This window comes from Mycteria americana, chromosome 1, assembly GCF_035582795.1.
Source record: "Mycteria americana isolate JAX WOST 10 ecotype Jacksonville Zoo and Gardens chromosome 1, USCA_MyAme_1.0, whole genome shotgun sequence".
Lineage (NCBI taxonomy): Eukaryota > Metazoa > Chordata > Aves > Ciconiiformes > Ciconiidae > Mycteria > Mycteria americana.
The window spans coordinates 32,535,175-32,563,137 of record NC_134365.1 but is presented as its reverse complement, the minus strand read 5'-3'; the positions used below and the strand labels follow the sequence as shown (position 1 = coordinate 32,563,137).

The following is a 27,963-nucleotide window of genomic DNA, read 5'->3' as shown; positions in this document are numbered from 1 at the left end:
CTTATTATGTAAAAGTGCAGGTATGCCTCCAGTCACAGTAACATAATGTACCCAGTCATTCTGTGGTTCCTGAAACACCTGCATTTCCTAAAGCATTATTTCCTTCGTTAGATCGATATGGCAGGAAAATCCGATGTTGGCTGGTTCTCCAGAAAGTATGCTCTTCGATGAAGTTGAAGAGTGCAAAACTTCAAACAAGTCCAAGCCATCCCAAGAATACTGGGAAGCCTAGAAACTGAATGTGACAAAAACCTCCCCTAAAATTGACAGCTATGACTTGTCTAGAATATCTTAATTAGTCATTAAGATCTAAGTAATTTAATAATTTCAATCTTATTTTGAAATGACTAATTTTCTAAGCATTGGGCTTACTTGTCCAGAAATATTGAAGTCTATTCAGTATAAATTTCCAAGTCTTTCACTCTTCCCAGTTCCTGAGAAAGGAGGAAGCAAGTCTATGTTCTTAGAAAGTTCCTCTTGATGGTCTGGTGTCTCTCTGAAAGTGAGATGTCCTTTCATACTTGGCATGAAATGACTGTGAGACTTTATACTTTCCCTTCCCTCCTTTAAACTTCGGAGGAGAACGAAAGGAGCTCAGACACTTGTGAGGATAAGAAAATGAAGAGCTTCCAACAGAGCTCTTTTTTTTCAGCTGACGTAAAGAGTGTTTGTGTTCTGAGAAATCCTTCATGATCTGGACCAAGGATTCACCAAATAGCTTGCCGCCTCTGTATGGTAAAGACAGCAGTTTACATTTTAGATCTAACGATGAGGTCCAAGGACGTAGCCATATAGCTCTCCAGGCTACAGTGAGGCATGCCATATTTTTAACGGTGAGTCTAAGAGAATCCTCAGCTGCATCATGGATAAAATTAGCTGCAATTTTACATAGCCTGCGTTTCCTCTGCATGGCAACAGATGGGACCCATTTCTTTTTGAATCTGGCTCGTTCTTCCTCCAACCATATTAGTAACGCTCTAGAAGCGTAAGTGCAGTAGATAGATACTCCAAGCTGGGCTGCAACTAGCTTAAAAGATCTTTTAATTGCTTCCTCAACCTTTCTATCAGTAGGATCTTTAGGGAGAGCATCCATATTAGCAGGCACTGATAGTACAGAATCCCCAGTAACCAATGCTCTGTCTACCTGAGGCAAGGTCCCCCACAAAGCAGCTTTATCCACTGGAAAAGGATAGAGCTTACGTAGGACTGCTGGGACTTCATGCTTTGCCTCAGGATTACCCCAAATCCTACAGACAAGATCTTCCACTGCTGAATGGATAGGAAGTGCATTATCTACCTTGCCTTCTTCAGAGGGGATAAGCAGTTCTTCTGAGGCACATTCAGATTTGGAAGATTTTAGCATTAACACTCTCTTTATGTGCTTGAACAGAAAATTCTGATTCTCCATGTCAAACTTACGTGGAGGATCTGGTCCTTCTTGGTCTTTTGTAGGGGACTCAGATGACACCTCCTCATCTTCAGGGGATGACTCAACCTCCAAGGCCTTGTCCGCCTCAGATTTCTCCTTCCCAGAAGCTGTTTGATCTTTTAAATTGTCCACATGGTCAGACTCAAAAGTTTGGGAACTGCTCCCAGTTGCTTCTAGAGGAACCACTGGAACTTCTGTAATGGATACCCTGGGATGCTTTACTGAATGGGACCTAGCCTGTGCCACAGAAGTTATACTTTGCCTGGCGGCTGTCAAAGCATCCTTTAAGACAGTAGCTAGCTCAGGCAAAATTACAGATTTCATTAATGAATTCTTTTCAGATTCAGAGAAGTGAGTAGTAGTAGAAGGTCTTACCTTCCTGTGGTAGGAGCTCTGAGTGTCTTCTGAATCTGAGCTGTAGTCTGGGGTCTGGCTGAACCAGTGCTGGAGAGAAGAACGCTGCCTTGCCAGTGAGCCACGAACTGAGTTGCAGCTGAGGGGTTGCTGGAAAGGGGATGGCTGTCCTGCCTGAGAATCTGAGCCCTCCTCCGACCCCATTATCTGTTGCTCAGAAGCATGATGTCTAGAGCCATGCCTGTACTTCCATTCGTCTGACCTCTTTTCCTCTCGGCAGAGGGAAGCAGAGACAGAACTAACCCTTGTAAGCTCTGAAGACTGCCTAGCCCTCCTCCTGGTGTAGGAGGTCTCTGATCTGGTGCTGGAGTATTGATCCCCTGACCTTCTGAAGAAGTTGGATCTGTCAGATCTCACAGACTTTGCTTTGGTAAAGACAGGGTCTGCTTCAGGAGAATTGGCACAGCTACCTTTTCTTTTCTTTTCCTTGTCCAGTTTCTTTCCTGTCCAAGCAGACATGGACCTGAAGTGATGAAAAAAGTTCAAAATACTCGAATTCCTAGATCTTTCAAAAATTACTTCCCTATACCCTTTTTCCTCAAAGAAGCACTGCGTCATGACCAGTGCCATGTGAGGCAGACAAACTGGGAACTGAGTGACTGCAGTGATGCTGGGCTGCAGAGAGGGTGCCAAGATATCTTCTGTAATCTGACTGGTTGCTGCTGCTGCCCTGTCTCTAAGGAAAAAAGAGGAAAGCCCAATATAGACTAATTACACAGCAATGCATTTTAGAAAGGAGTTTTTGCATGGTAAATAGGATGAGCTCTTTCATGTGAACAAGTCTGAAAGCTTGGCATGCATCTGTCCATATTCATCAGACATGAGGTGGATAAATGCATTATAAAATAATTTAATAAAGCACTAGATTATTCTATAGATTAATTCAAGCCACTTAAATATGGAGACATAAATTCCAATCTTGCTATAGGTCACACATGAAAGCAGACTTGAATAGTCTTATTCTAGGCCTAAGAAAACATGTATTGAGGTCATATCATTTGTACCATTCTGTACGAAGGTCAGTTTCTGCTGCTGAAAGTTCCAAGTATTGAAAAACACAGGAGCAATAAAGGAGAATGCAAACTGGACTGCCTAAGAAAACTTAGAGAGTACTTATTTACCTCTGCTTCCAAACATTGCTTCACACTTCTCTTTTTATCAGCTGAATGTAATTAATCCATATGCACTTAATGCTGTAATAAAATACTATTCTGAACTCATTAACCCAAGAACAGAATATCATATTTTTTTAAAATCAAGGAAGAATAAACAGAAACTGTGCTTTGGCATTCAGAACTGTAAATCTATTCCAGTCAGATCAAGATGCACATTTCCCTTATATGAAGAAGCTATGGCAACAGAGTAGATCCTTCTTGAAAAAATGGATTTTTCTATGTACATTTGTAAATGTCACGTCTTCAAAATAATAAATGGCTTTTACAATGCCTTTGACACAGGAATGCACTATAAAATCTATTATAACACCCATGTAAAATATAATGGTATTGACATATTTAGAAAATAATAACATTATTTCCTGTACTAATCAAAAAACAACAATTAAAATGCTGCTTATTTAATAAGCTAGACTCATAATTGTTATATGAACAGACTTGCCAAGGCATGCTTTTTGTGATGCCAGGAGATTCAGCTAGACTAGATTTACAATAAAGGAAGAGAGTCAGGAATAAGAGCTGTATTGCATGCTTTGAAGCTGCTTGCTATGTATCTTGTACTGAAATACATGAAAGGGAGATTTTTTTTTTCTCATAGGACCTCTTCTTCACTTCTGTGTATAACATCACTTCCTTGTTATTGGATTAGGTGTTAGTACTGGCAGCCATTTTAAATGCATTTGTTTTCCAGTCAATGTAACACAAGATTGTCTTTATTAGGCTTCAATTAGAAATGTATTTTCAAAAAACACAATGCTAAATGTGCCCTAACTGAAAGGACACTGTATCTGGTATTTTAACTATGTGAAAGGTGCGTTTGTAAATAAAGATTCCTCAGTTTGAGACAATTGTGTTTGAATCTGGATTTCACCTTGCATTAGTGAATGGCTTATTCTAAGCTTGGATGTTTCATTTTTTTTTCTAATAGTGTGGTTGAAATGCTATCTATAGTTCTATACAATACTGGACACAGAATCTTTGTCAACATGGAAAGAAAGTTAGTTCTGAATGAATAAGTGTGATGTTATATATAGTACATGTGTGACATGAACAGTGAACATGACAAACCACATCAGTTGCTCACCTGTATTCACCAAATGTTCCATCATCTTCCTTCATAGGTTGTATTTCTGGATCAGCATGTGCATCCTCCTTTTCCTTCACTAAAATATTTGAAATAGTAATTTTTATCACAAAACTGCAAGATGAGAAACCTTAAGACCTTAATTTTTCAAACTGATCACATTTGGCAGAAACGTGTTTTGAATAAAAATCATTTTTTTGAACTGGGACCTTAGGGTGTTACCTTTTTTCTTTTGAAGGAAAGATCTGTTAATTAGTTACAGACTTTATTTTCATTCAAGTACAAAATACTGTATTAAGTACAGTCAAGTTTGTACAATTTTGTACATCAAGTACAAACTTCTGCATTAGTAAAACTTTTTCTCCCTTTCATTTCTAGCACTAAAGTGAAAGTTTTGTTAAAAATCCTGCTAAAATATTTTCTTTACTTATTTTATTCATAGAGCTATTGTTTATTGAAATCTGAATAATTTAGTTTTACTTATCCATGCTCCATATTTCCTCTTGATATTCCTTTCATACTGATTGATAAAACTGAATCAGATTCACTTGTGTTCACTGTCAGTTTGTACACTTTCTGCTTTCATTTCATGCACTAAGACTCCAGGGAATTTTAAATAGTATTTTAAGTATTATTAATATTGGAAAAAATAGGCTTGGTCTGTTAATTTCTTCTTTTCTATAACATGATCAAAAGCAAAGCAAAACCACCTACACTGGAACCTAAATGTAACACAGTGGTCTCTCTTGCACATCCTTGTTATAGGTTTAGTCATCATTCACTGGTGGGAATAAATCCACGCATGTAACTTGTCCCTGTAAAAAAACCTATGTAGCACTGTGTCTTTTGACACAGAAACCTGCTAGCACCTGAGAAGACAGGTGTTTATAGAAGACATATATTCCTATAAGTTAAGATTGTTGACAGAGTAAAATAATACACTGACTTCTAGAATTATCTTTATGGTTCTTCCCTTTGCCTTTTCATTTCTGTTTTACTGGTTACTACTCAAATCTTTCCCTCATTTAGCAGATACAGTTATATAATCCAATATACAATCTCTTATCTTTTACTCTGGTAATTTCCACACTTAATTTGTACATCATTAGTTTATGCTGTTATTTAAGATGATATGAATCATTCTTGACAGTATTTTCTAAGTCTATAATTACAATAATGCTTAACACCTTGAAATGTATCTGGCTGCTATAATTTCATACTGAAATAATTTATTACTTTTTTCAAACCATAAGCAATCTCAAAATGACATGCTAAAATTACGACAAAAAAGAGTTAATAACTTTGTGCTTTGCATTTGTCATTATCTGTGGAACAGTACATTTGCAATGACACAAGAAATACAATTAGCTCTAGAGTCACTGCTATAAACAAGAGTACATACTGAATCTGGAATCTTATATAGAGTCAAGGTCTACCTTTATATATGTGTGTGTATATGCATACGTATGTGTGCATAAAATAATTAACACCTTACCTCTAGTAATTCTGCAGAAGCAGAGAAAAGAAGGGCATAGCAGGCATCTCCACAAAGTAATGACAACCTTAGCATCCAACTGCCTTCTAAGCTTTTACTCAAACTGTGTTTTACCCTCTTCTAGATGGTGGCTCACTCCACGTCCTCCCTAGTCTTTTCAATTTCATCACTTTACTTGTTTCATCCTCCTAATTTTCCTTCTCTTTTCTCAATTCTCTCCACTAAGAGTCACTTTTCTATACCATCTGTAATCTCATTTTCTCTTTAAAAAATCCAAATATTAGGAAAAAACCTAAGATGATGTCTTCAGGCTGTCATTCAACTCTTATATAACACTGTGTTCCCTAATCATCTGTCTTCTCTCCATGGGCATAGGTGGTTGGGACAGAAGCTTCTCTTACTTAATTTTTGCTGTCACTACAAATCTTTGCTCTCTCCATAAAACAATTAAACCATTAGATTGAGCAGAGTAGGATTCTTGTGCTTAATAAGGTGATTTTATTTTCTTATAAAAATAATCTGCTATGCTAAGTTTAGCTATAAAAGAGTTGCCTATGAAGGGGAAAAGTTTTAAGTGTTCACTGACACTAGTATTCAGAAGTGCACTGGTCAAAACAAGCAGGAGAAATTAAAACAGAGTATGGATTTTTTTTTTTTTTGTACTTTTGTAAGTGCAGCCATCTTTTTCACGTCCAAATTAACAATATGAACTTCAAGAAGTTTGAGTTGACTTTAAATAAGCATTTCAGAGACTGAATATTTATATAATTTCCAAACCTGTGGAGTCTGCAATATAGAACAAAATTTTTTCCTGAAATTGAGATTTTACTTGAAACTTAGCAATTCTACTTTCTATTGTAGGTAGGGCAGGAAAAAGAAAAATCAAATTATCCTTTGATGCCCAGTTGAAGTCCATTCATATCCACTCATACTTCACGGCTGCTCTGAGATCCTATCAGGCAGTACTACTATTCTATGCAAACTGGTTGTCACTATCCTTTTCAAGACAGCTTTAGCCTATGGATCTACTCTATAAACACAAATATAAGACTGGGGAAAGCTATATATGACACATACGCACGCACACATACATACGTACACACATATATGCCTTTTATAAGATGTACGCCCAGAGGAATCAGAGTTTTCATAGAAGATGTACATTGTACAGTTCCAATTTTAATTACAAATTATAAAATATACTTGGCCGTTCCTAGGCCTAATACTAAAAAAAACCAACCCTAAAAAGAAAAACTCTTATAAAGAAAAACTTACAGAAGAAAAACCAGGCTAACTGAAGGATGTTAACTTCAAATTTTGCTGCAAAAATGCAGAGGCTGAAGACAACACAGATCCTGAGAAGGAGATGTATTTGAAACAAATTTGAAATGTATTTGAAACAAAATAATGTATGAAGGGATTTGTCCTATGAAATGCATTCCCAGTACATTAAAGTAACATGGCAGCTATGATCTGGTATATGTTTCCACACTTTCTGACCAATTAAATTCTAATTTGGCTCATTTTAGTGGGTTAAACCCATCTGGATTAGACTTCAGAAAGTGGGGGGGGAGGACCAAGTATCTCAAACAAAGCTCAAACCTCTCTGGAGGTTTGACCCTCCAGGAATGAAGGAGATATTTTTCTTATGTTTAAATAGATTGAGGTTTTCTACCAATAGGCAGATTGCTCCTGACAAGCCTATCAAATGATGACTGATTTACCATATACACAATGTAAATGTAAACCAGCAGCAAATGTAATTTCTCCAGTAAACGTGAGATCTGTCTTAATGGATTACCAGTAGATGGATTTTTACTCTCATTGTTATATATCATACCTGGATATTTGCCACCCTTATTCCTCCTTATGAAGCAAACAATCAGTAAAATCAAGATCAGAAGAGCAACAGCACACATAAGACCAATGAACCATCCTTGAGTAGCGATGTCTACCTGCCGACTTGCCATTGCTAGAGAATAAAAGAAGAAAAATGAGATGTTTTGCTGCATTTAAATGCTGTGCTAATTAAAATAAATAATAGCCAGTATACATTGTTCATTAATTAAGGAATAACATTCACTGTGAAAATAAGTATTAAAAAAACAGTGATACTGTATTTTGTGAACATTTTCATTATTTAAAATGTTTCCAAATACATGTGCATAGAACTTACTTTTGAGTATACAAGAATTCTGCCAACATTTAAGCTTAGCAACTACTTGCAAAACCTATACACATTCTACATTGCTTTCCACAAACCTCAAAACTATTGTCAACCATTTTACATTAATTAGCTACTGAAATGAAATTGCAAATTATAATTCACACAAACATGTCGATTGCATTCTCAAAATGAATAAAAAGCCAATACTCATTAGCTAAGGCATTCCCATTAGTCTGAAATGGGAAAACAGATGGGTCGTTCAAGACCCTAACATTAAATTTCAACTAAAAATCAACAATGAAGCATCCTTTAAAGCCTTATTAAGCATCATGTTTTCTTCCTCTCCTCAAACCCGTACCTTATCCTACAATTTATCATGATTGCCGTGATTTAGCATTAGTGAGGACTTAACACAATGCAATTGGGAAGCTTTTCCTTGGCACTGTTTCTCTCCAAATGCTGACTCTAACTGGAAGATAATGTAAATGATAAGCAAACTACACGGGAAACACTACAGTCACTAATAAGGACAGGAATTATCTGTGTGGTCTGGGGGCTGGATCCCTCCTACTCGTCTCCAACACAGTAGGAGGATTTTCCTGGTGAAGCTTATTCTCTACTCCCCTGTTTGGAAACGCACTATAGGCAACTGGCGTTAGGATTTGCTGTTGGGAGAAAGTGGGAAGGGTGAGAGGAGTTAGGGATGCGTGCTACAGATGGAAGAAGACATGAAGTGGAGGAAGATGGACATCCATCCAAACATATCTTGTTCATTCTTCACCTTCTCCTCCAGCCCCAAAACCCAAGAGTTTGAAACTCTATGAAGAGTTGTCCAATAGACCTCTCTCTATTTGGGAAATAGAGACAAAGATCACCTTCCCACATGAATAAGGAAAGTCACATGCAAAACACTTCCTACACATAACTCATATGGCATTTTGATTCAGCATTTGTTGTTTTTTCTGGCTTCATGAGATAAGGTATCAGATTATTCACAGCCAGTACATTACCAGGATTTTAGTAAGCATCAATAGTACTTCAGATCTCATTTTAGCAGACACTTTGCACTAGGACCAGATTATATCTGAGACCTTCAGTAGCCTTTTTGTTTGGATGCTGTGAGTACATCAGCTCTTAGAGCACAATATGTTTCATCCATATCTGCTAGGGAAGGTCCGCAGACTTGCTTCCACTGAAGTGGAGGACACAATGCATGAATAGCTTTACACACAGAAATGTGAAAATCCCAGAGCCCCATAAAGATTTCCACCTCTCCTTAGAGAAGATATGCTTTTAGGGAAAGGCTCATAAAAACACATCAGAGAGAGCCTATTTTCAATGCAGCATTAACTGTTTTCTAGCCACAATTCCAGGTGAACTCTTCTCCTTACAAAACATGTTGGATGACAACTGGGAACACTCCTGTGCTGCTGCTGTCCCTTGAACAATACCTGAGCCTTGCTTGGCAGACAGCTAGCTGACAAGAGACTGCACTGGGCTGGCAAGCACACTAACAATAAAATGTAACGATATTAAATTATAGGCCAGAATTCAAGCCCATGTCTCAATGTTATTTATTAGTTAAGACAGAGGCTGAGACAGCTAGCTTGGAAACATCAACTCTCAATGGTCCCAAGATTCCTGAGGGTTTTCCATGGACTGCATGAAAACTCAAAGTACCTCTGATGTCTGGAGATGGTATCTATCCTCCATTCCATAGGGAAGACCAATGTGTATTCCACTTTAGAAGTACTAGGCTAAAATTAACTCTTTATTTTGTTGCCTCTTTTTGGTCTTACTGGGAAAAGTTATGACTTGATTTTCATTTAAATAGATTAATGAATTAATGTGCCTGTTGTTGTGGAGTTACGATTAGGAGATTTCCCAGCTTTGTTTAAGAATATGCTTTCTGATGTTTTAGAAACTGACTCTTTCTTATATGCACAATAATTTAAACTATTTTTGCATTAAAATGTCTACATGTTATATAAATATACAGCTTATATACATATATATTTATACTTTACATACCACATATAAATACATAAATATATAAATATAAATATATATAAGTGGCAGTCTTAAAAAACAAAATCACAAAGACAATCTTCCTCTGATTTATAAATCAAATTAAAATAAAATTTTGTTTCCACATTAAGGTTAAAATTATTTTGAGTTTTGCACATATGCATTCATAATAAGGCATTAAAGGTTGTATAGTACGTACGGTGACAAAATGCAAAAGCACATTTAACATTCAAACATAGTAAGAAATAGCATCAAGCAAAACAACTCATGCACAAATATATGCAAGATAGATGGGAAAGAGTAAAGATGAAAACTTACTTATGCAGCTTCCTGTATTCTTTAACTTATTGCATATCCAGCAGGAAAGGGTTTCTAGATCTCAGTGTAACATTAAAAATGGCACAACATTTCCTGCTTATGCTAAGCAAATCATCTGCTTCAGGCAGAAAGACATTTACTCTTGGTGAACTGCTAATGTAGGAGTCAATGCAATACACTGTACTGGTATGCTTCAAAAGATAAACCCGCACACTACGAAGATACTCTATTAGAATACTCGTCAAAGAAAAAAATGTGGCAAAAGCCTCATATACCAAATATTGCAGTTTCATTCCTAATTAAGGACATACTCCATATTCCAATGTTTTCCTCTTTGTCCACTTCATTTTTTGCAGCATTTAAAAGCTTTGATCTAGGCTGAATACAGTGTGACACATTTTTCTGTAAGAAATATGCTATGTATATAATTTAATGCTGGACACTGTACCTTTCCATTACCAAGAAGCAGAAAAGAGTGTCTTTAAATTCCCTTCCTCCTTAACTACTCAAGGATATGAGCCAAGGTGACTGGTTCATTCATGGATTCCTTATCTACTGGCTCAGTATTTTTTGTGCAGAAAGATGCTTTTGGGAAGGTTTCCATTCAGCTCGTTTTGAATTATACTATAGTCTTGATCCTTGCTTTACTGCTGCTTTAGGCTTTGGATGTGTATTTGCATAAAATTTTACATATCTGCTTTTATACCACTAGCTGTCTCTGGCATAAATAACCTCTGTGTTTAGCCCATACTTATTTGCTTGGCACTGTTATTCAGCACCATGTTTTCAAAGCTTTCCTGCAACATGATAAACTGTGAACAGAAATGGAACAAAACAAAGCAAAAAATTATGATTTTAGAAAGTGCTCACTTTCAAACTGTCATACTCATTATTTACTTTGTTGTCTGATAATTATTACATATTGTTCAAGCATATTTTCATATTTAAACAACTTTCTTAAATCATAACATTCTGGAGTTGGTGAGGCTACTGCTAAATAACTATGCACTGACCAAAATGCTTGGAATGAACAGAAGTGGCTAGCAAATACACAACAAATACTAACAGCTGACCAAGAACATGCTGTGATGGCAAGGACATATTCAGCGTAACATCAATAAACTTCCTATAAAGCCCTTTCTCTGAATTAAAGGAACAAGCATTACTGATTTGCTTATGAAGAAATATGACTGAAATATCTACATAAGGAACTTAAACAGCCTTAGTGATTCACAGGATATAGTTGAGACATCAAATCTATATAAAACCAGTATATGACAGGAAAACAAACATTTACAAGTAGGAATCTCTTGACACTGGTATAAACAGATTACATGAGGCATCAAATTGAATCTGCACTTCTGATTATGCAAACATTTTAGCTCAGATTTTTTGTATTAAAATTGACCATATACAGATTGTTAGCTTAAAAAATATATACTTGGCTCTATTAAAGTACACATTATTTAAATACAGCCATCTAATTATATTAATTAGAAATAAATGAAATAGGTCATCTTTGGTGCACAGCACACAGATGGAGTGTGAGCAGTGAGTATCTTGCCCCTAATATAAACAACAGACAAGTAGAGTGAATTGAAAGGATGAAAACATTCGTAATCTACATAATAAATATGCTGGAATTAATTTAGGACTTTATAAAATAATTCAACATTGCTCTAAAAAAAGAACATGCAAAGATGATAGCTACAACATCTCTTAGCAAGAAGCAGTTCAATGTTTCAGCACTTGGTCTACCACAATTCTGACTACGATACAGAATTGGTACGGTGTGCCTCACCTGGACCTGTCTCAAACACATCCTCTGAACTCCTAAAACCAGACAGGCCCTCAGCACCAACCCGGACTTTATATGCAGTTCCTGGTGTTAAACCCTTTAACACAAAGAAGCTTCGAGAACCATTTACAATTTCTTTTTTCCAATCTTCTTTGCCTACAAAAATTTTAGGAAAACAACATATTGGAATTTTAATTTTCTCTGTATTACTGAAAGTTTCTAGACAGAATACTATCAACAATTACTTGACTAAACTATGGATTGGCTGAAAAAAGTAACTATTCTCTCAAAAAATAATAAAATAATATAAAATTATGACTTCAAATAATATATTGCATGCAATATATTGAAGAAGACATTGTACATTACTTATGAAACTATTTTAAACATTTGTTCCCTTGTACGAGAGAAATACTGTTTTTGTTTATTTTTTAAAAGGCTTATTGAACTTGCAATTATAAAATACATTCAAATAGATTTTAATCATTTAATTAAATTACACTTTTGTAGTTTCAATCAATATTTACTTTTGTTGAGAAGTTCTACTTCGAAATCTGAACTTATCATATTTCCTGATCATTCTCTTACATCTTTTTCTAATACAGTCTCAGCTGCTTCTTTGACCAATATCCAGAAAAATGCATTTATATTCCAATTTTCAGATTGGTCATCTTTAGTCATAATTTTAGAAGGATAGAGTATTTGAATAGAAGTATCTTGGTTTTATTAGCTAACTGTGTTTTAATTATTACTGGTATTATTAAAGATTAAAACTTGTTTTTATGCCAATAAAAGTATTTAAGTTGGTTGATACCTTAATTTAAGGTTTAATTTAACAAAGAATATTGGTTTGATTGGCTCTCTTATTTAATTCTTTTTTTTCCCTGAATTGGACATAATTTAGGAAAACTGTTATATCCTATTTTAATGCAAGTAATCATATTTTTACACACGTAATCACTGCATGATAAACAACGTCATGCAAACTACATTTTTAGAAGTTCACATTCAGAAGAATCTATCAAATAATACAAAGGAACAAAGGCTGATATTCTATCTAAGCATCAAAATGAAAATTATTAAAATTATTTCATTAAAATGAAAATTATTTGATCTTCCTGATCGACGTAAAAAATAATTCTTCTAGACATTTAAGAGCTATCATTAACACTGGGTCAATTTATGACCACATTTACTATAAAAATCTTTGAAAATATATCTGAACACTTTAGCAAAATTTAATGAAATGACTTCTTACTGCCTGCTACACCATATTCAACATAAAAGTTCGCATGATCTGGTCCCTCATACTCCCAACTGATATTGGCATAGGTCTCAGCAGCAGCTGTTGTAACATTTCTGATCCTTGGATAAAGTGGTTGCACTGAATACACAATAGAAAAACAAAGCAGAATACGAAATTGTGACTTCATACATTAAAAAAAAATTTTTTTAAGAAGTTACTATGTTAATTTAGACCATATACAGGGAAAGTATAGTACATTTGTCATTGTTTCCATTACTGGAAATTAGTGACTAAAGAAGCATATTTGGTAATTGAATCCTAGGCAGTTACTACACTATGAAATTATAAAGTAAAATCTACATACTCTACTGAGCATGCCCTGTATCATAAAAACTGCCAAATACTTAAAAATACCTAATTGCCAAAATTCTGGAAAAATTATTTCTGTTCACCTAGAAGTAAAATGCAGACAGCTGGAAAGTGAGAATATTGTCAGGGTAACGGGAAATGGTAGGAGAGAACAGAGTTATGAAGGTGGTACACACCTCCCTTTACACCACGTGTCACTGAATGGACTGCAAATGCCTCAACTGCAAGCCCTTATAGGATTTTGTCTCTATTGCATTGATAATGATAAAAAAGGAAGACAATACCCTTATAGAATGTTGGACGGACAGTGTGCATGACTGGGGAGGTTGCAAAAAGGGTTTCTGAATATCCTTCACCATCAGAGATAGTAGGAAAGAAAAAATAAAGAGTAAAAACACTTTGCATCAAAAAGTAACATTTAAATAATACAGTAAAACCTTACCTGTTAAATGAATAACACATGCACACTCTTAAGTTCATGCAGGATTCAATTAGTTTTACTTGTTAAAATAGGAAACAGCTAAGTGATACACATGTATTTGAAAACAAACTGAAGTATGTGTGTACTGACACCTTTACTTTCACACAACGTTTCTGAAATCAGCTTCATTAATGTTATGGATTCATGGCACCTTTAGACATTGGAACATTAGACATCAGTTACTGGAAAGCCAGTATCAAAATACTCTGGTATGAAGGACACAGATCACTGGAATGCAAGAAGCTGTTCATTTTAAGGTACTGTGTCTTACTGTTGACGTTCTCGTTGGACAACAGTACTTTTCACAGAAACGCATAATGCCCACACCTATGAAAAGGAGTGCTTCTCTCTTCAGCATCCTGTAATTAGCCACTTCTTTGCTCATACCTTAATTCTTTGTTTTCCAATTACACTTGTTACAAATGGACATATATTTCAGTATTTTTGTTTGTCTAATATTAATGAAAAATAGATTTTAATAGTTCTAATACTGTAATAGTGCAGATACAAAGAGGATGCTCCTCAAAGGGTGAAATTAGTTTTCAATGAAAATGCCTCACTCAGTTTGCCACTGACACTTCTATCCTGCTAAAAATATCTTTTCTGTTGGAAACAACATCAAAGGACCATGATTTCTCAAAGGACCATGAAACATCAGAGGTAAAAACCTAGTCTTGGTAAAGACAAATGGAAGGATTCCAATGGCTTCACCTACATCAGAAAATAAAATGGGCAAAAGCCTGTTCTCAAGGCAAAAGGTGCTGCACAGATTTTATCTATGTACTTTAATTATTTTCTCCTTAAACCAGGATGGCCTTGTCCATATGGCTGACTGGAAGAAGTTCCAAATTAGATTCAAAGACAAAATGGCTTACTTTGGCATAGTAAAATAAATAAATCTGTGTGCAAGCCCGTAACACAGACTAAACAATATGAGTACCATGTCTAGAAAAATATAGTTTCTGAGTCTTTTTACAAAATGATGCAAATTCCATCAATTCTCCTGAAAAGGTATTCTCATTATTACAAATTTTCACACTATCAGACTTTTTATCCCCATACTTGCATAAAATTTTTCTTAACTCTATTCCAGTAGTACTCATTCAACTCTTCAATCTGTATTAACTAATTACTCCCACATTTGGTGTCTTTGTAGGTAAGTTGTGCTTATATATTTTATATATAATTTCTTTCACTAACCAAAAATAGTAAGGAATATATTTAAATAATAAAGAATGTATTTATTTCTTGGCTAAAACCACCTGAACAAAATAAAATAGAAAGCACAAGATTTTAAAAAAGCCATCTAGGTTACTAAGTCAAAAACAAATACCCTAAGAAATAGGAGAGCCAGGGCTGTCTATGGGAAATCTAGCATGTAACCATATACACTATGGTAATGCAAGGGGATTAGATTCTGCTTCTCTGTGCCACTTGAAGGTAGCAAGAGGAAAGAATATCAGGCTCTAAATTTAGAAAGGTGCAGAGTCTGAGATTGCAGACAGGATATATAAACTTCCTTCCTCATTTGCACATAGGAACAGGTGTTTGTTACAATCAGCATCTAAGCATTTGTTCTGTGCCAAGAAAACAACTGGTTTGTATTCTAAATGCGAATTTGTTTTGTTTCATTAAATCGTATTTTCTCAAACCTGTATTTTCCTGGATTTTGCTCTTCCACAAAAGATGTCTAATTAGCAGCACAACTGTATGACTGATATTTGTCACCAATGTTAAAGACAGAAGAGACTATTAGCAATAATGTTTCAAACTCTTGCAAACAGATGCCACATAATTACACCTAACTTCTCCCTCCTCATGCCTGAGCACTTGGGGATGAAGGAAACTGTCTCATCTTGTGTGAAAGACTCCAGAAGACAGACAGCTTCTGAAACACTAAGCAAATTCAATAATCACCTTCCTTGTAAAACCTCCATCTCATCTTGTGTTTTGGGTTTTTTTTCCAACTCCAATTTCCAATTTCTACTCTGATTAAAGAGTTGCCTGCTAGATTGAAGACCTGGTATCTGGTAAATGTCTTTCTGTTCATATGCTTGTATATACCAATTAAGTTGGCTCTGAAAATTACCTTCGTTTCCTTGGTGTCTTAGTTTCTAAATCCTCTGAAGTGACTGATTTATGCTTACATTTATCAGATGTACTTGTATCTGATTCTTACTGATAGCTGTTGTATAGGTTTATCCATGTGTAGTATTTGGTCAGATTTAAGTTCTGGTTTTTCCCTACTGAATACAGTGCACCAAGAAATTTGTTGAGTAGCACATTTATTTTAAAAATATTTTTTTTTTAATTCTTCCTCTTTTTCACTACTGCTTGATCTAATTTTCCAGCAGGCCTGGAAAGTTTTAGTTAAGTTTGTTAAATGTGCCATATTTGCGACATGAATACAGACATAAAAAGATAAAAGATGGCTGATGGATCCTGAGGTGATGAAAGCCTTGAGTCAAAGTGGTTACAACATTTAAAGCTTGTCTCCAATCTACCCAGACTGTTTTCTTCTCAACCAGCACACCTCTAATTATAATTAACCTCTTAGTTCTTCAATATGTTTCCCAGCACTGTTCAGAAATACAGAATGTGTAATTTTCAGCTGGCAGAAACTCTCAGCGTGTGCAAGCGCCAGTTGGTAAAAAGGGGGGGCAGAAAGCTTTGTCTCGGGGAGCAGAGCTTTTTCAGTAGCGGAGCACTGTGCTCTCTTGATCTGTAATCATGCACGACGCTGTGCAGCAGCGCGGACAAAAGCGTCGCTCTACAACTGATGGGAGTGGATTGTTAATAAGTTAGAGTTTTTATACAGACTGACTCTTATTCAGCTACCTCCAGTAAATCAAGCTCTTTTATCCACGCTACGATACAATGCAAAATTTAGCTGGCACTTCTGAGTATGGTTTCATTCCTGTAGTGAGATATGGTATAAAAGCATTTGCCAATTGTTGAGAAAGAGGCCTAGGCTCAAAGTGAAATTTTCCTTTCTTTTCAAATTAATTCCAGTGCATTTTTTAGTGGAGTTTTTTGTAGAGTTGTATTTAATCTTCAGCCTTTCAGGAACACAGTTGCTCCAAATAACGCAGTTACAGTTGGGCTGCAGATTCAATAGAATTTAATAAGACATGGCATGAGATATGAATGGATTTTAACAACGGAATAGGTACTCTCTCTCAAGATTTAGTTCAGCGGAACAATAAATTAAATAATCCCCAAAGTGACTAAGCTTTAGGAATTTTTCATGGGATTCACCTGATCGCCAGGAAAAAACGTCAGGTAAGTGACCAGAACACATTTGAAGATTGGTGTCAAATGGAAAAAAAAACCGCAGAGCAATATATCAGACAATTAGTTAAAATGCATATATAAAGAGAAAAATAAATTCAAAGGAAAAAAACCCACACCCACACACAAGAAAAGATTAAGGAAAAAGGTAATAGATTCTGCCAGAGCCTGTAAGACACAGAGAAGGGTTTTGCTTTTGTTTTCTTTTTAACCTGCAAGTTTTACAGTATGAAATTCAAGCCTTAGTATAACAGTAGGAGTGAATTCCATTTCTGGGAGTGAGAGATGGGCATTAGTCATTTCTAAGATTATTTAGGCCATTGCAAGAGCATTCCTGTAGTGCAATAAATACAGAAGACAAAAAAGAAATGCAAGAAATCGTTTCACCGATAAGAATTTAGCGTGGCATGGATTTTGCAAGACATTTACGAAGCAAAAGGTATTTGCAGGAATTTTTGCATTGCAATAATCATTATTTCCTCTAGTCTTGCATGCAAAGCATCATCATTGTTCCCAGTCTACTTTAAAGAGGACAAAACAGTGGTTCTGCATAACAGGTTGTACTGAAAGGATCACATAGCTATATGATGGAGAAGTCCACAGGGAGAGAGTGGCTGAAGGAGCAGTACAAAAATACTATAATCAACTTGAAAAGAAAAAGCAGCTTGAACTTGTTAGCAAAAAATATGGAGACATTATGTGAAATGATTCAAAGAGGGAGGGAAAACAGATGGTGGGCAGGGAAAATGATTTAAAGAAGAGTATTTTGTACGGAACAAAGAAAATCGAGATGATCCTATCTTTTATGAAGAGATCAGAGATATGAACTCAGCTGAGAATGATTTGTAGCCTACAGTGAAGAGCTACATATTGGAGATTCAGTCAGAAAAAAAGAACAGTTTCAAACCCAGAGGCTAGACTACTTGGTTTTTCTCCCTTGCAGCAAAAGTATTTCTGTCAGTAATATTTGAGATGTGAAGTTCACAGGAAGAAGGCAGACCACACCGAGTACCGCATTGACAGGAAACATTAGCTTCAATTAAAGGTAACTGTGATCCCACAACCTTATTTTAATTGCAGTTCAGGACTGCCATTTACCAGTGTCTCGTGCATGCAAACTACAAGACCTTGCTTTCAAATAAAAATGTTGACTAAATCAAAAAGAAATGGAAAAGTGAAACAAGAAGGCTTGTGAAATGTAGAGACTGACATGTCATGGCATGACTCCCTACACTTCAGCTTACCACAAACACAATAACGAGCCCCTGTGACTGTTTATTTTAATCAGCAACTTTATTTCTACCACTGGTTAAATTTGTATCCTGTTCTTTCCTCTATAGTCCAGTTATTTAAAACTTCTAATGGAAAAGGGTAGGAAAGACTTGACTCCAGTGATCGCCTGAGTCACTTTCCAGCTGCTACTATTATTATTTTATATGTAATCAGGTTATTCCCCAATTTTTCTCACACCTCTGTTACCTCACGCCTGTCGTTAGATGTGAATACATAAATGGCAATATCAATGCATACTGCTTATCTAATACTGGGTATAATACATTATGTTTTACATATGCAGTTTTCAGACACATTTAGAATACAGGTTGCTAAGAAGAAAAGCAATTATTTTTTCTTTGTAGTGCCATAATTTGATCAAATTTCATCATAGCATCACAGTATTAGAAAGGAAAAAACAGTGAAAGTCAAATAGGAGTATCAACTATAACAGGATAGCTTGCCCATCTAGTAAAATAATGTGTCTCGATTTACTCATGTGGGCTTTGTGAGAGAATGACATGGATCTCCTCTGTGAAGTTTCCCTTAGAGAAGAAAAAACCCTCAATTCTTGTAATTTGTGAAGATCCATTGCATTTCTGCTATTTGATGCAATGGCACTGTTTGTCCAAAGAACTTTTTTATTAGGATGGAGCCCATATTACAGGAAGACAAAAATTTCTTCCTTATATTGCCCCCCATTTGAATAGAGCTGCTAAATTTTATTCAAGGCTTTATCTAAATCCCTTAGCCTTGACCTCTTATTTCATGTTTTTATCTAAAATTGTTATTTTACCTTATGGCAAAAATGCACAAAACTTGCTTCTCTACTTATTGGTCTAGAAGATACTGGATATCTTTACTTAACACCAGTACAGTCATTATAATCAGACAAACTCTGTTGGGACAAATATTAAAAGTGTCAAGTGTAGCAGTAAGCAGACTGTGGTTACTTTCATTGTTCTTAAACTAATAAAAGACAATGAAGTGCCCACACCTGTCTAAAAAGATGGCAAAAGACACATGGTGCCAAGAGACAGGGAATGTATTTCAGGACTACAATAAAAATATTGAGACACTCTAAGATCCTTAGATTTACGGTAGCAATATTTCCCTCTGCACTTTAATATATAGTTTTACTCTGAGAAGTGAAATATGTCCCAAGTGGCACAGCTCACCCAGGTTTAAATGATTTTAATTCCTCCAGGACCTTGTGTCTAATGTTTCTGACTGGCCAAGCTGCAGGTCCTCAGAGGCAGCTAGCCAGTAGAAAACACCAAGTACAGAAATTTTAGTGCAATTTAGGCTGGCTGAATCTGGGACCTGTTGTCTTCTTAACTTCCAAGATGAATGTGCTCAAATTGAAAGAGAAAGCATAATTACATTCTTATGGTAAGTTCTGCCCTTTAAAATGAAAAACTGAGATGTTTTTGATAGATCACAAAAAGCCTGGGAATATCTAAATTTCACCTTCTCCTTGATTTGGCTCTGGGTCCACATTAGGAAGAACTGTATATATGTATAGGCCCCCCTGCACTTAAAGGAGGAGTAAAAATTCACTGCCGGGTATGGCTTCTTCTTGAGTGGGCTGAGTATTTCCATCTTCCAAATCCACCCACTCATGAGACCAAATAATTTGGCACTTGATCTTGATAATATGATCCTCCTTTTCCTTCCTCATAGTCCCTGATCAGTAGCGAAACAGTTAACACGTTAATGTAAGTAACCACTGAGAACATTCATCTCAGACCTGCAGCAACTCAGATGTCCTAGCAGATGTCACGGCTTTAGTTCCATCCTGTTTGCAGTTCCAAAGTTTTCTCTGCAATTGTAAGAGCTAGATGCTACAGGAATATGTGAAAACTTTGAAACCATAAACGGCATGGAACCAAATGAAGACATCTGCTTAGTTTTCAGAGAATCTGAGATGACAGCTCTGAAATATGAGCTGGTCCAGCTGATCTTACAAATAAGACACTTTCTGCTAGCCACAGACTGTGATACAGCTATAATTAGACCTCAGTTTCACACAGAGAATCCATTTTTCCTTGCATGAGTTTTTATAGTCAGCTATAAATAATGAGAACTTAATTTACATTTCTGCTGTTAATGTCCAGGACTACAAGCCAGTTTGATTGTTCCAATCTGTGCTGACTTCTCAGCTACAACTAGACTAAAAAACAGTAAGAAAGACTTGTCATTAAAATAAATCCACAACTCCATACACTTACCAGAAATGCAACTGATATTAGAATATACTTATATATACACACAAATACATATATATATTATATATGCACAAATGCATGCATACATACATATATATATATATAGTTTGATTTATACCAGTCTGAGTGAATTAAGTTCTTTTTTATTGCTATTATAATTCAAAAGACCTGATCGTCAAGTGGAAAGAAAATATATGTAAAACAATTTATGCTATCTCTTCCAAGTTTGTAAAAAATGTTGGGTATTTCATGTACAGAGTTTGATTTGGGATGTTTATGGTCTGAGAATCTGAAGCACAGATGTTCATTAGTGTTAATGACACCTCTGTGATACAATGACACATACGTATAGAGACACCTTTCTGACTTACAGATACCTAACAGTCCTCAGGACAATCTTTGCTTCTGACAGTAAAGATATCAAAATTCATAAAAACTGCGTGCAAAAATGCAAAGAACACCTTGCTAGACAAAAGAACTGCATCATAAAGAACTAAATATTACTGAATTCAAGAATAAGGAAGATAATACCTTCCCCTCACTGAAATATCGCCTCTAGTGCTCATTCACAAGATCTGTGAACCTAAGACAGCAGGAAGCCATTTGCCTGTATATTCAATCTGATACTCGAACTGAGAGGTATACAGAGGGTATTGTCAGTCATCTGTCTCCTATGCACAGCTGGGCTTGCAAATGAAATAAATGTGATCAAATGGGTAGCATTAATTAGCAGTGAGAACAAGAACGCACCTACTTTTTTAAAACAAAAAATGCACATGGCACAGGCAGTAAAAAAATCTCCTTTGCAAAAGTGCTGTTTTTTCTACTCCAGCTAATCAGTGCTAGTGCACCTGGATCCTGAATATTTATGACAGTGACATACATCTGTTAAATGTTCAGAAATAATTAGACTTTGCTGAAGCAAAGCTAATGAATTCCCCTGGAACTCTGTGGCAAAATAAACAGATGAAAGGTATTAATAAGCATTCTGGATTCCTTTTTTTAAAAAAGAACAAAACCAACAAAACCCACAAATGTTTTCTTCCAGCACTGATTAATACTTTGTATAGCAATGTGTAGTCCCACGATTTTCTGTCCTTACCACTGCAATTTCCCCATTTGCAACACTGCAAAATCCACACATTAACAAATCATGCAGTTTCATTTTACCTTTGCCTGCACCTACAGCAGGACGGAGAATACCAGCTTTAATGGAGGAAAACAAGAATAGGAACACTATATAATTAGATACAACACCAAAGGCAACATACATATATAATTTCATTATAAACCATGAAAGCATGCAGACTAGATAAAATGTATTAATTCAAATAAATTAGAAACAATTCACTTAGGCTGAACACTGACAGACTATTACAAGACAAAAATTAAAACACATGCATTTACAAAATGTTATTGCTCATGCTTGTTAAGATTCATGATTTAAAATAAATGTAGTTCATATGCAACCTTAATACACTATTAGAGAAACTGCATTGCATACCAACTCAACTATGGCAATTCCAATAAACTATAATTTTACTAAGCATAAAAATATGTGAAAAGATGGTATCAAAATAGACTTTTAAAATTAAGATGTGCAAAATCATAAAAGGCATTCCCCCCAAATTTACCCTTTGCTTTAAATTACTCTTATTTTATTAAGCTTTCATATTTAAATAAATAAGATCTTCAACAAAAGAACTGCCTAAATCAGAGATCTAGAATGGCTATAAATATAAAAATCAATAGTGACAGGACTGAGCAATATACTTAAGACTATTTAAATATTATACAATGTCACCAGTTACTTGGGGCCACAGATGACAAATTTATTTCTGCAGCTTTTTTGAAGTTAGTTTTTGCCAGCTCTGTGAAAAAATTTTAGACCTCACAGAAGCTGTTGCATACTTCAAAAGAGAAATACATTCCTCTAGCCATAAAGCTGCACCATTTCAGTATTGTTCTCTGTGACCAGAGAAGGTCAATGAAGCAGAATAGGTGAATGGAGGAAGACCACTTAAAATGTAAAGTTACATGAAATTTGGAAGCCCAGAAAAGCCAGTCTTAGATCTTGTAAGTTTGTATCAAAAAGAGGGGCTTTACACCTATTTGGGGACTTCCACTACTGTAGAAAACCTTTGCACATCTTTTCTTAAAAACTATTTAAAATCTTTTATTAATGTATAATACAGTTAGGAAAGCTCTAGAGGAAGTTTGACTAGGGGCTGTTTCCTTAATGGAAGGAAGGAGTAGTAATATTTTTAATAAAATTTGCAGTAGTTTTTAAATTCAGTGGGTTTTCTTTATACATACCCATCTTACCTTCATCCATAATTGTTACAGCTTCCTCAGTTATCTGATTTCCTGATCCAACTGAAGTTTGTGCGTTAAAGTAAAACTTGTACCGTGTGCTGTAATTTAAATTTTTTAGTATCAAGCTGCTCTCGTTGGCAGGAATTCTTATCTCTACCAAGGGACCTAATTCATGTGTGTTGTTAACTGTCGACACAAGAAAAAAGAAAGAGTTAGTTAGGAAAATTGCCTACATTATCATTGTGTTAAAACAGACTTTTTCTGTTTGTATTTATTTGTTTTGTTTGTCTGCTGCATTGTTCATTTCAGATTATATGAATGATAATCTACAGTTTCAGAAGAAAGTCACCTTTGTGTAAAAAGGATCTATGCAAGGGTCTAAAATTCAACAGGGAGATAGGGAACACCTACAAGTTTAAGTTCAAGTTCCATTCTCTTAAGCATCTCAATCCAAGGCAAGTGAGTCCACATCAAATCATCTGAACTTACACACATATGAAACACTGTTCATTAAAAAATTCTGAAACTCTAAACTAGCTGCCTCATAATAAATTCAGTATGCTTAGGAAAAAAATACTGCAGTGACTTGTATTTAATGCCAAGGAACAGTGGAAGTTGGTAAGTGGAAGAAACAAACTTCCTTAACCTGTTCCATGCACACGAATCTCTTTATTTCCAGTGTCACTGCTGACAAATTTCTGGGCAAGTAAGCAGTGGCATGGGGATCCTAAGGAAGTGATTTATAGCTCTGATATGTAAATGGAACATTTATGAATTTTTCATTTTAAAACTAAAATACCATGAAAATTGAAGGCAGACAACAATATAATTGGATGTATTTTGATCTGCTTCTAATGATATTTTCTCTGCAGTTGGAATATAGGATTTGTAAGTGGTAGTATCTTGCTTCTAACTTGTCTGTCAACTATATGTAGGACTTGACCTCCATTTTTCTGTGAAGTACGGTTTGAAGAAATGAAAGTAATGGAAAAATGCTGACCTTGTACTTGAGCAAGTGAAGTTTTCCAAAGAGAGTCATCTGTATTGTCAAAATACATTAATCTTTTTCAAACTTGACATCTACAATTCAATCATATCTTTTGTACGTTATAAACTTACATAATTTTTTCTTCATAAATGGATTGCTCTTTGGTAGATATGTTGTCCAAGCTAGAGTTATATATTCATAATTAACTTACTTGGCTGAAACTTCAGTATATACGATGTCAAAACACCATTTGGATGGGTAGGTGAACCCCACTCCAGAGTCAGAGAGTCCAACGTTGGGTTAGTAATCTTCAAAAAGGAGGGTGAGCTAGGAACTTTTAAGAAGAATATACAGTAAATACGAAGTAGATTAACTTAAAACAGCTCATGAATTATTAATTCTTAAGAATATTACTGTATGGAGCCAGATTATTATTTTCTGATGTCCAAGATGCAAATTCAGCAATTACACCCTTAGTGTTCTGTTTCTGAATATACGACATTTAGTTTATTCTCTAGCTTTCTCATTTCATACCTCCTTCAGGGGTCTTAAATACTTTGTCTGGGCTTGCTGGTCCTTCTCCTTTACCATTAACAACTCTAACATTCAGCTTGTAAGAACTATAGGGCTCCAGCCCTGGCAACATTCCAAAAGTCTTGTTTCCCCTGAAAGTCAAGATCTTTTTTTCTACATGCCGCCTACTCCTTCTGGACAGACTCTGCACTTTCCAGTAGTAAACCTAAAGACAAAAGAAAATCTACAGTGAGTGTTTAGGTGTTCTGATTTTACAACCTCTTAAGCTTTTCTATGAGTATCCATGAATTATAGGTAGGAATAACTGCAATTTTAATAAGCTTGGGTGAGACACAGCATAAAGCTTTCCTGCTCAAGAAACACACCTTGTCCAGAAACAGTCATATCTACACAACTGGGTGAAGACTATCACCTGCCAGTTCTGCTAATGCTCAAAGCCAGTTTGACACAAGTTCTGGTTTGCAACTACATTAGTATATGATGGTTCTCATGTTAGCAAGTCCATCTGAGAGGCAGGACTCATTCATACCATCCATTCTTGCAGTAAGATGTCTACACAGCTTCTAAAGCAGAACTGTACTTTGCCATCTTGTTATGTTATGCAGCTAACCATGTTATTCCCTGTGATGTGGAAGCCAAGTAGATATTTTTAAATGGGAAAGAAACCAAAAGATTTGTCTGGGCTGGAAAAACACACAAGTTCTGAAAGGACTCTGAGGTTACAGTCATGGAATGATCTCCACCTAGGGAAAGGAGGACTATTCCTCCATTTACATGACAATTAGATCAGACCACAAAGCTGTTTCTGGTGTCCATTTTGCTGATAGAGTTTCTATGAAATACAGGTGAGCCTCAGAGGTAATTACCTTGACTGCAGTCTCTTTACTACACTGTCTCTCTACCATGATATCTGGAAAGATATTAACAGTTGCCCGTACAAAGACTTGGCTTACTCCTAGGATTGTCACCTTCAAATGCCTCAAAGTTCATTTTTCACAGCCTAATTTTCATGCACGTATGATCACACACTAAAACTGATAAAGCAATGTAAATGAGTAAAATTCTGGTTCCATTTAGGCCAACTGCAAAACACCTCTTTAATTAAGGAAGCTGGGATTTCACATATGAATTCAAAAAAGGGAACTGTTAAGACTTACAAAGCCCAACTAGATAGCTTATAAAGCAATGTTACACTAACATCAGCTTTCTATTGCTAACAACATATCATTTCACTTTAATCACTGTTAAGGGCCACTGTATTTTACATGACTTGAGTTAATGTTTTTGAACACCGCCAGCTGTCATCCTGTAGCTCTCATCCTACCAACTAGTGTAGAAAGCCATTTACAAGCTAACAAAAGCTTGAAGTGTTGGTACTATTAATATTGAAACTCCTCAGGTATAGTTAGAATTGTTAGCCAGTAACTTTTCACAAAGCACATTATTATAGTTGGGTCATCACTTGTCACTAGCCAGGCTGAAATTAAGAGAGAGCTGTAATAAGCTGGGTTTGATAAGCAGTGATTTGGAAGAGGAATATGACAGTAAAAGAGACTGCATCACATTTTTCACATACTGTATTGAATAACCACTGAATTCATAAGAACAACAGGAAAAAATGGCAGCAATAACAGTGAAAAGAATGATTTTTAAAATGTCTTCTTAAGTTTGAAATGCTTTATAGTAAGGAAAGTGTGCAACCCATTAGCAAATACAGGACAGAAAATAACCCTCAGAGACTCCAAGTCTGAGGAAAAAGAAATCTCCATCTAAAATTGGGAGGATGACAACTCACTGTAACCATGCCTTTGATGGGTGAGAACTTAACATGTGATATATAGGCAGACATTCATATCTATGGATTTTTTTGTATTATTAACGATCTTTAACAGAAATTTGGTGATTTGGATTATGAGCATTAGTGTTGCTCTAATTGGATTAATAATAAGCATTAGCTTCACTAAATTCTAACTCTTTAATCCTCACATAATGGATGTTTTGTCTTGGTTGCCCATTTGTGTGTGAAATACCACGTTGATATGAGACTGTCATCTAACAGATAAACATCTAACAGACTAGTAAGTCCTGTTTCTCAGCCCAGTTTATTATCTAGGGCAAAGCACCACACTCACTACAAATACTTATGCTAGCTCATACAGAACTAGCTTAAGTTTCTGTGGACAGTGGTATTTTGTGCCAGGTAAGTGACATCCACATACCAGGAACTCACATTCATGTGGTAACCATGCACTAAAGTTTGGTTTCAATGCTCTTGAATGCTAGTCCTCCATTTTATAAGTATGATGTACATTTATTCTCCTCCGAATATTCTTTACTCTTTTCATTTTTCAAATATTTCTTTTTCCTCCTTTCATTTAAACAGAAGTAGTTTAAATTAGTCTGTCTTAAGAAGTAAACTAGTTCAGGCTGTGTAACTAGTCTGTTTTGTTAGAACATATTTATTAGTATACTTGCAGAGGAGCAAAGAAGTAATAATTTTTTATTTTCTTCTGTTGTTGCATGGGAAGTCAGTATATCCTCTCATTCCACTCTTCCCTCCACAACCAGTCTACCATGCTTCTGCAGTTTCCACTCTTGAGTTGCTTCTGATGGGCTTCTAGTGCAACCTCTGAAGCAACTTTTGCCATCAGATTTTCCCTGTCCCCCAGGGACACCAGTTCCCCCAGTTTCTAACCTTGAAGTCCTTCTGTCTCCCATTCTCTATTAATTGCAGTCTTTTGTCTCCAACACAGCCTTCTCAGTTATCATCAAAGCCAGCACATTATCTTACACTAAGCTTCCTTCAATTATATGTACAGTCCAAATCTTCTGCCACTTCCTGTCTCCTTAAATTGAGCTTTTAAACTGAGATTTTTCCTGGCCCCCAAAAAGACACAGCACCCAGCATAAGCTAGTAAGTGGCCAGTTACTCAGAATTAAAGATGTGATTAATCATATTATGGCAGACGATGAGTAATCTTAGCAGTAGACCTAGAACAGACTCGTACAGAAACTATTTCTCCTCATCCTCTAAATATGCTTTTGGAATAAGATCTGTAAAACTATTATCATTTTTTTAATCTATATAATGTGTGCAAACTTAATTGCAAACACATCCCATTTTTCTTCACGGACAATGTCACAGGAGGCTAGTGCTACAAGGCTTGAACATTGCTGAACTTTAAATGAATTGTATCAATGCTGTTGCTCCTGTCAGCAAAATTTGTGAGCTTGCTGAAAAGCAGGAGTCCTCTTGTATGTCAGTTACTTCAATCTGGATACAGTCGCATATAGGAAGAGTGATCTATTTTAATAAACGAGGAACAGAAA

At 35.7% G+C, this 27,963-nt stretch overlaps 1 protein-coding gene across 30 annotated transcripts in view; it reads right to left on the bottom strand.

Moving 5' to 3' along the window:
* Positions 1 to 27,963, bottom strand: part of NRCAM (neuronal cell adhesion molecule) — a 62,103-nt gene that overhangs the window by 5,997 nt on the left and 28,143 nt on the right. For 7 of the 30 annotated variants that reach the window (XM_075491587.1, XM_075491585.1, XM_075491568.1 and 4 more), the window contains 5 exons: positions 24,634 to 24,838; positions 24,311 to 24,433; positions 23,121 to 23,297; positions 7,438 to 7,569; positions 4,103 to 4,181 (listed from right to left, as the gene is read on the bottom strand). In XM_075491587.1, the coding sequence (XP_075347702.1) occupies positions 4,103 to 4,181; positions 7,438 to 7,569; positions 23,121 to 23,297; positions 24,311 to 24,433; positions 24,634 to 24,838 (716 nt within the window). Of the gene's footprint in view, positions 1 to 4,102; positions 4,182 to 7,437; positions 7,570 to 11,911; positions 12,065 to 13,166; positions 13,293 to 21,965; positions 22,002 to 23,111; positions 23,298 to 24,310; positions 24,434 to 24,633; positions 24,839 to 27,963 lie in introns of all 30 variants that reach the window. The other 23 variants (XM_075491582.1, XM_075491583.1, XM_075491569.1 and 20 more) reach the window with 13 other exon arrangements.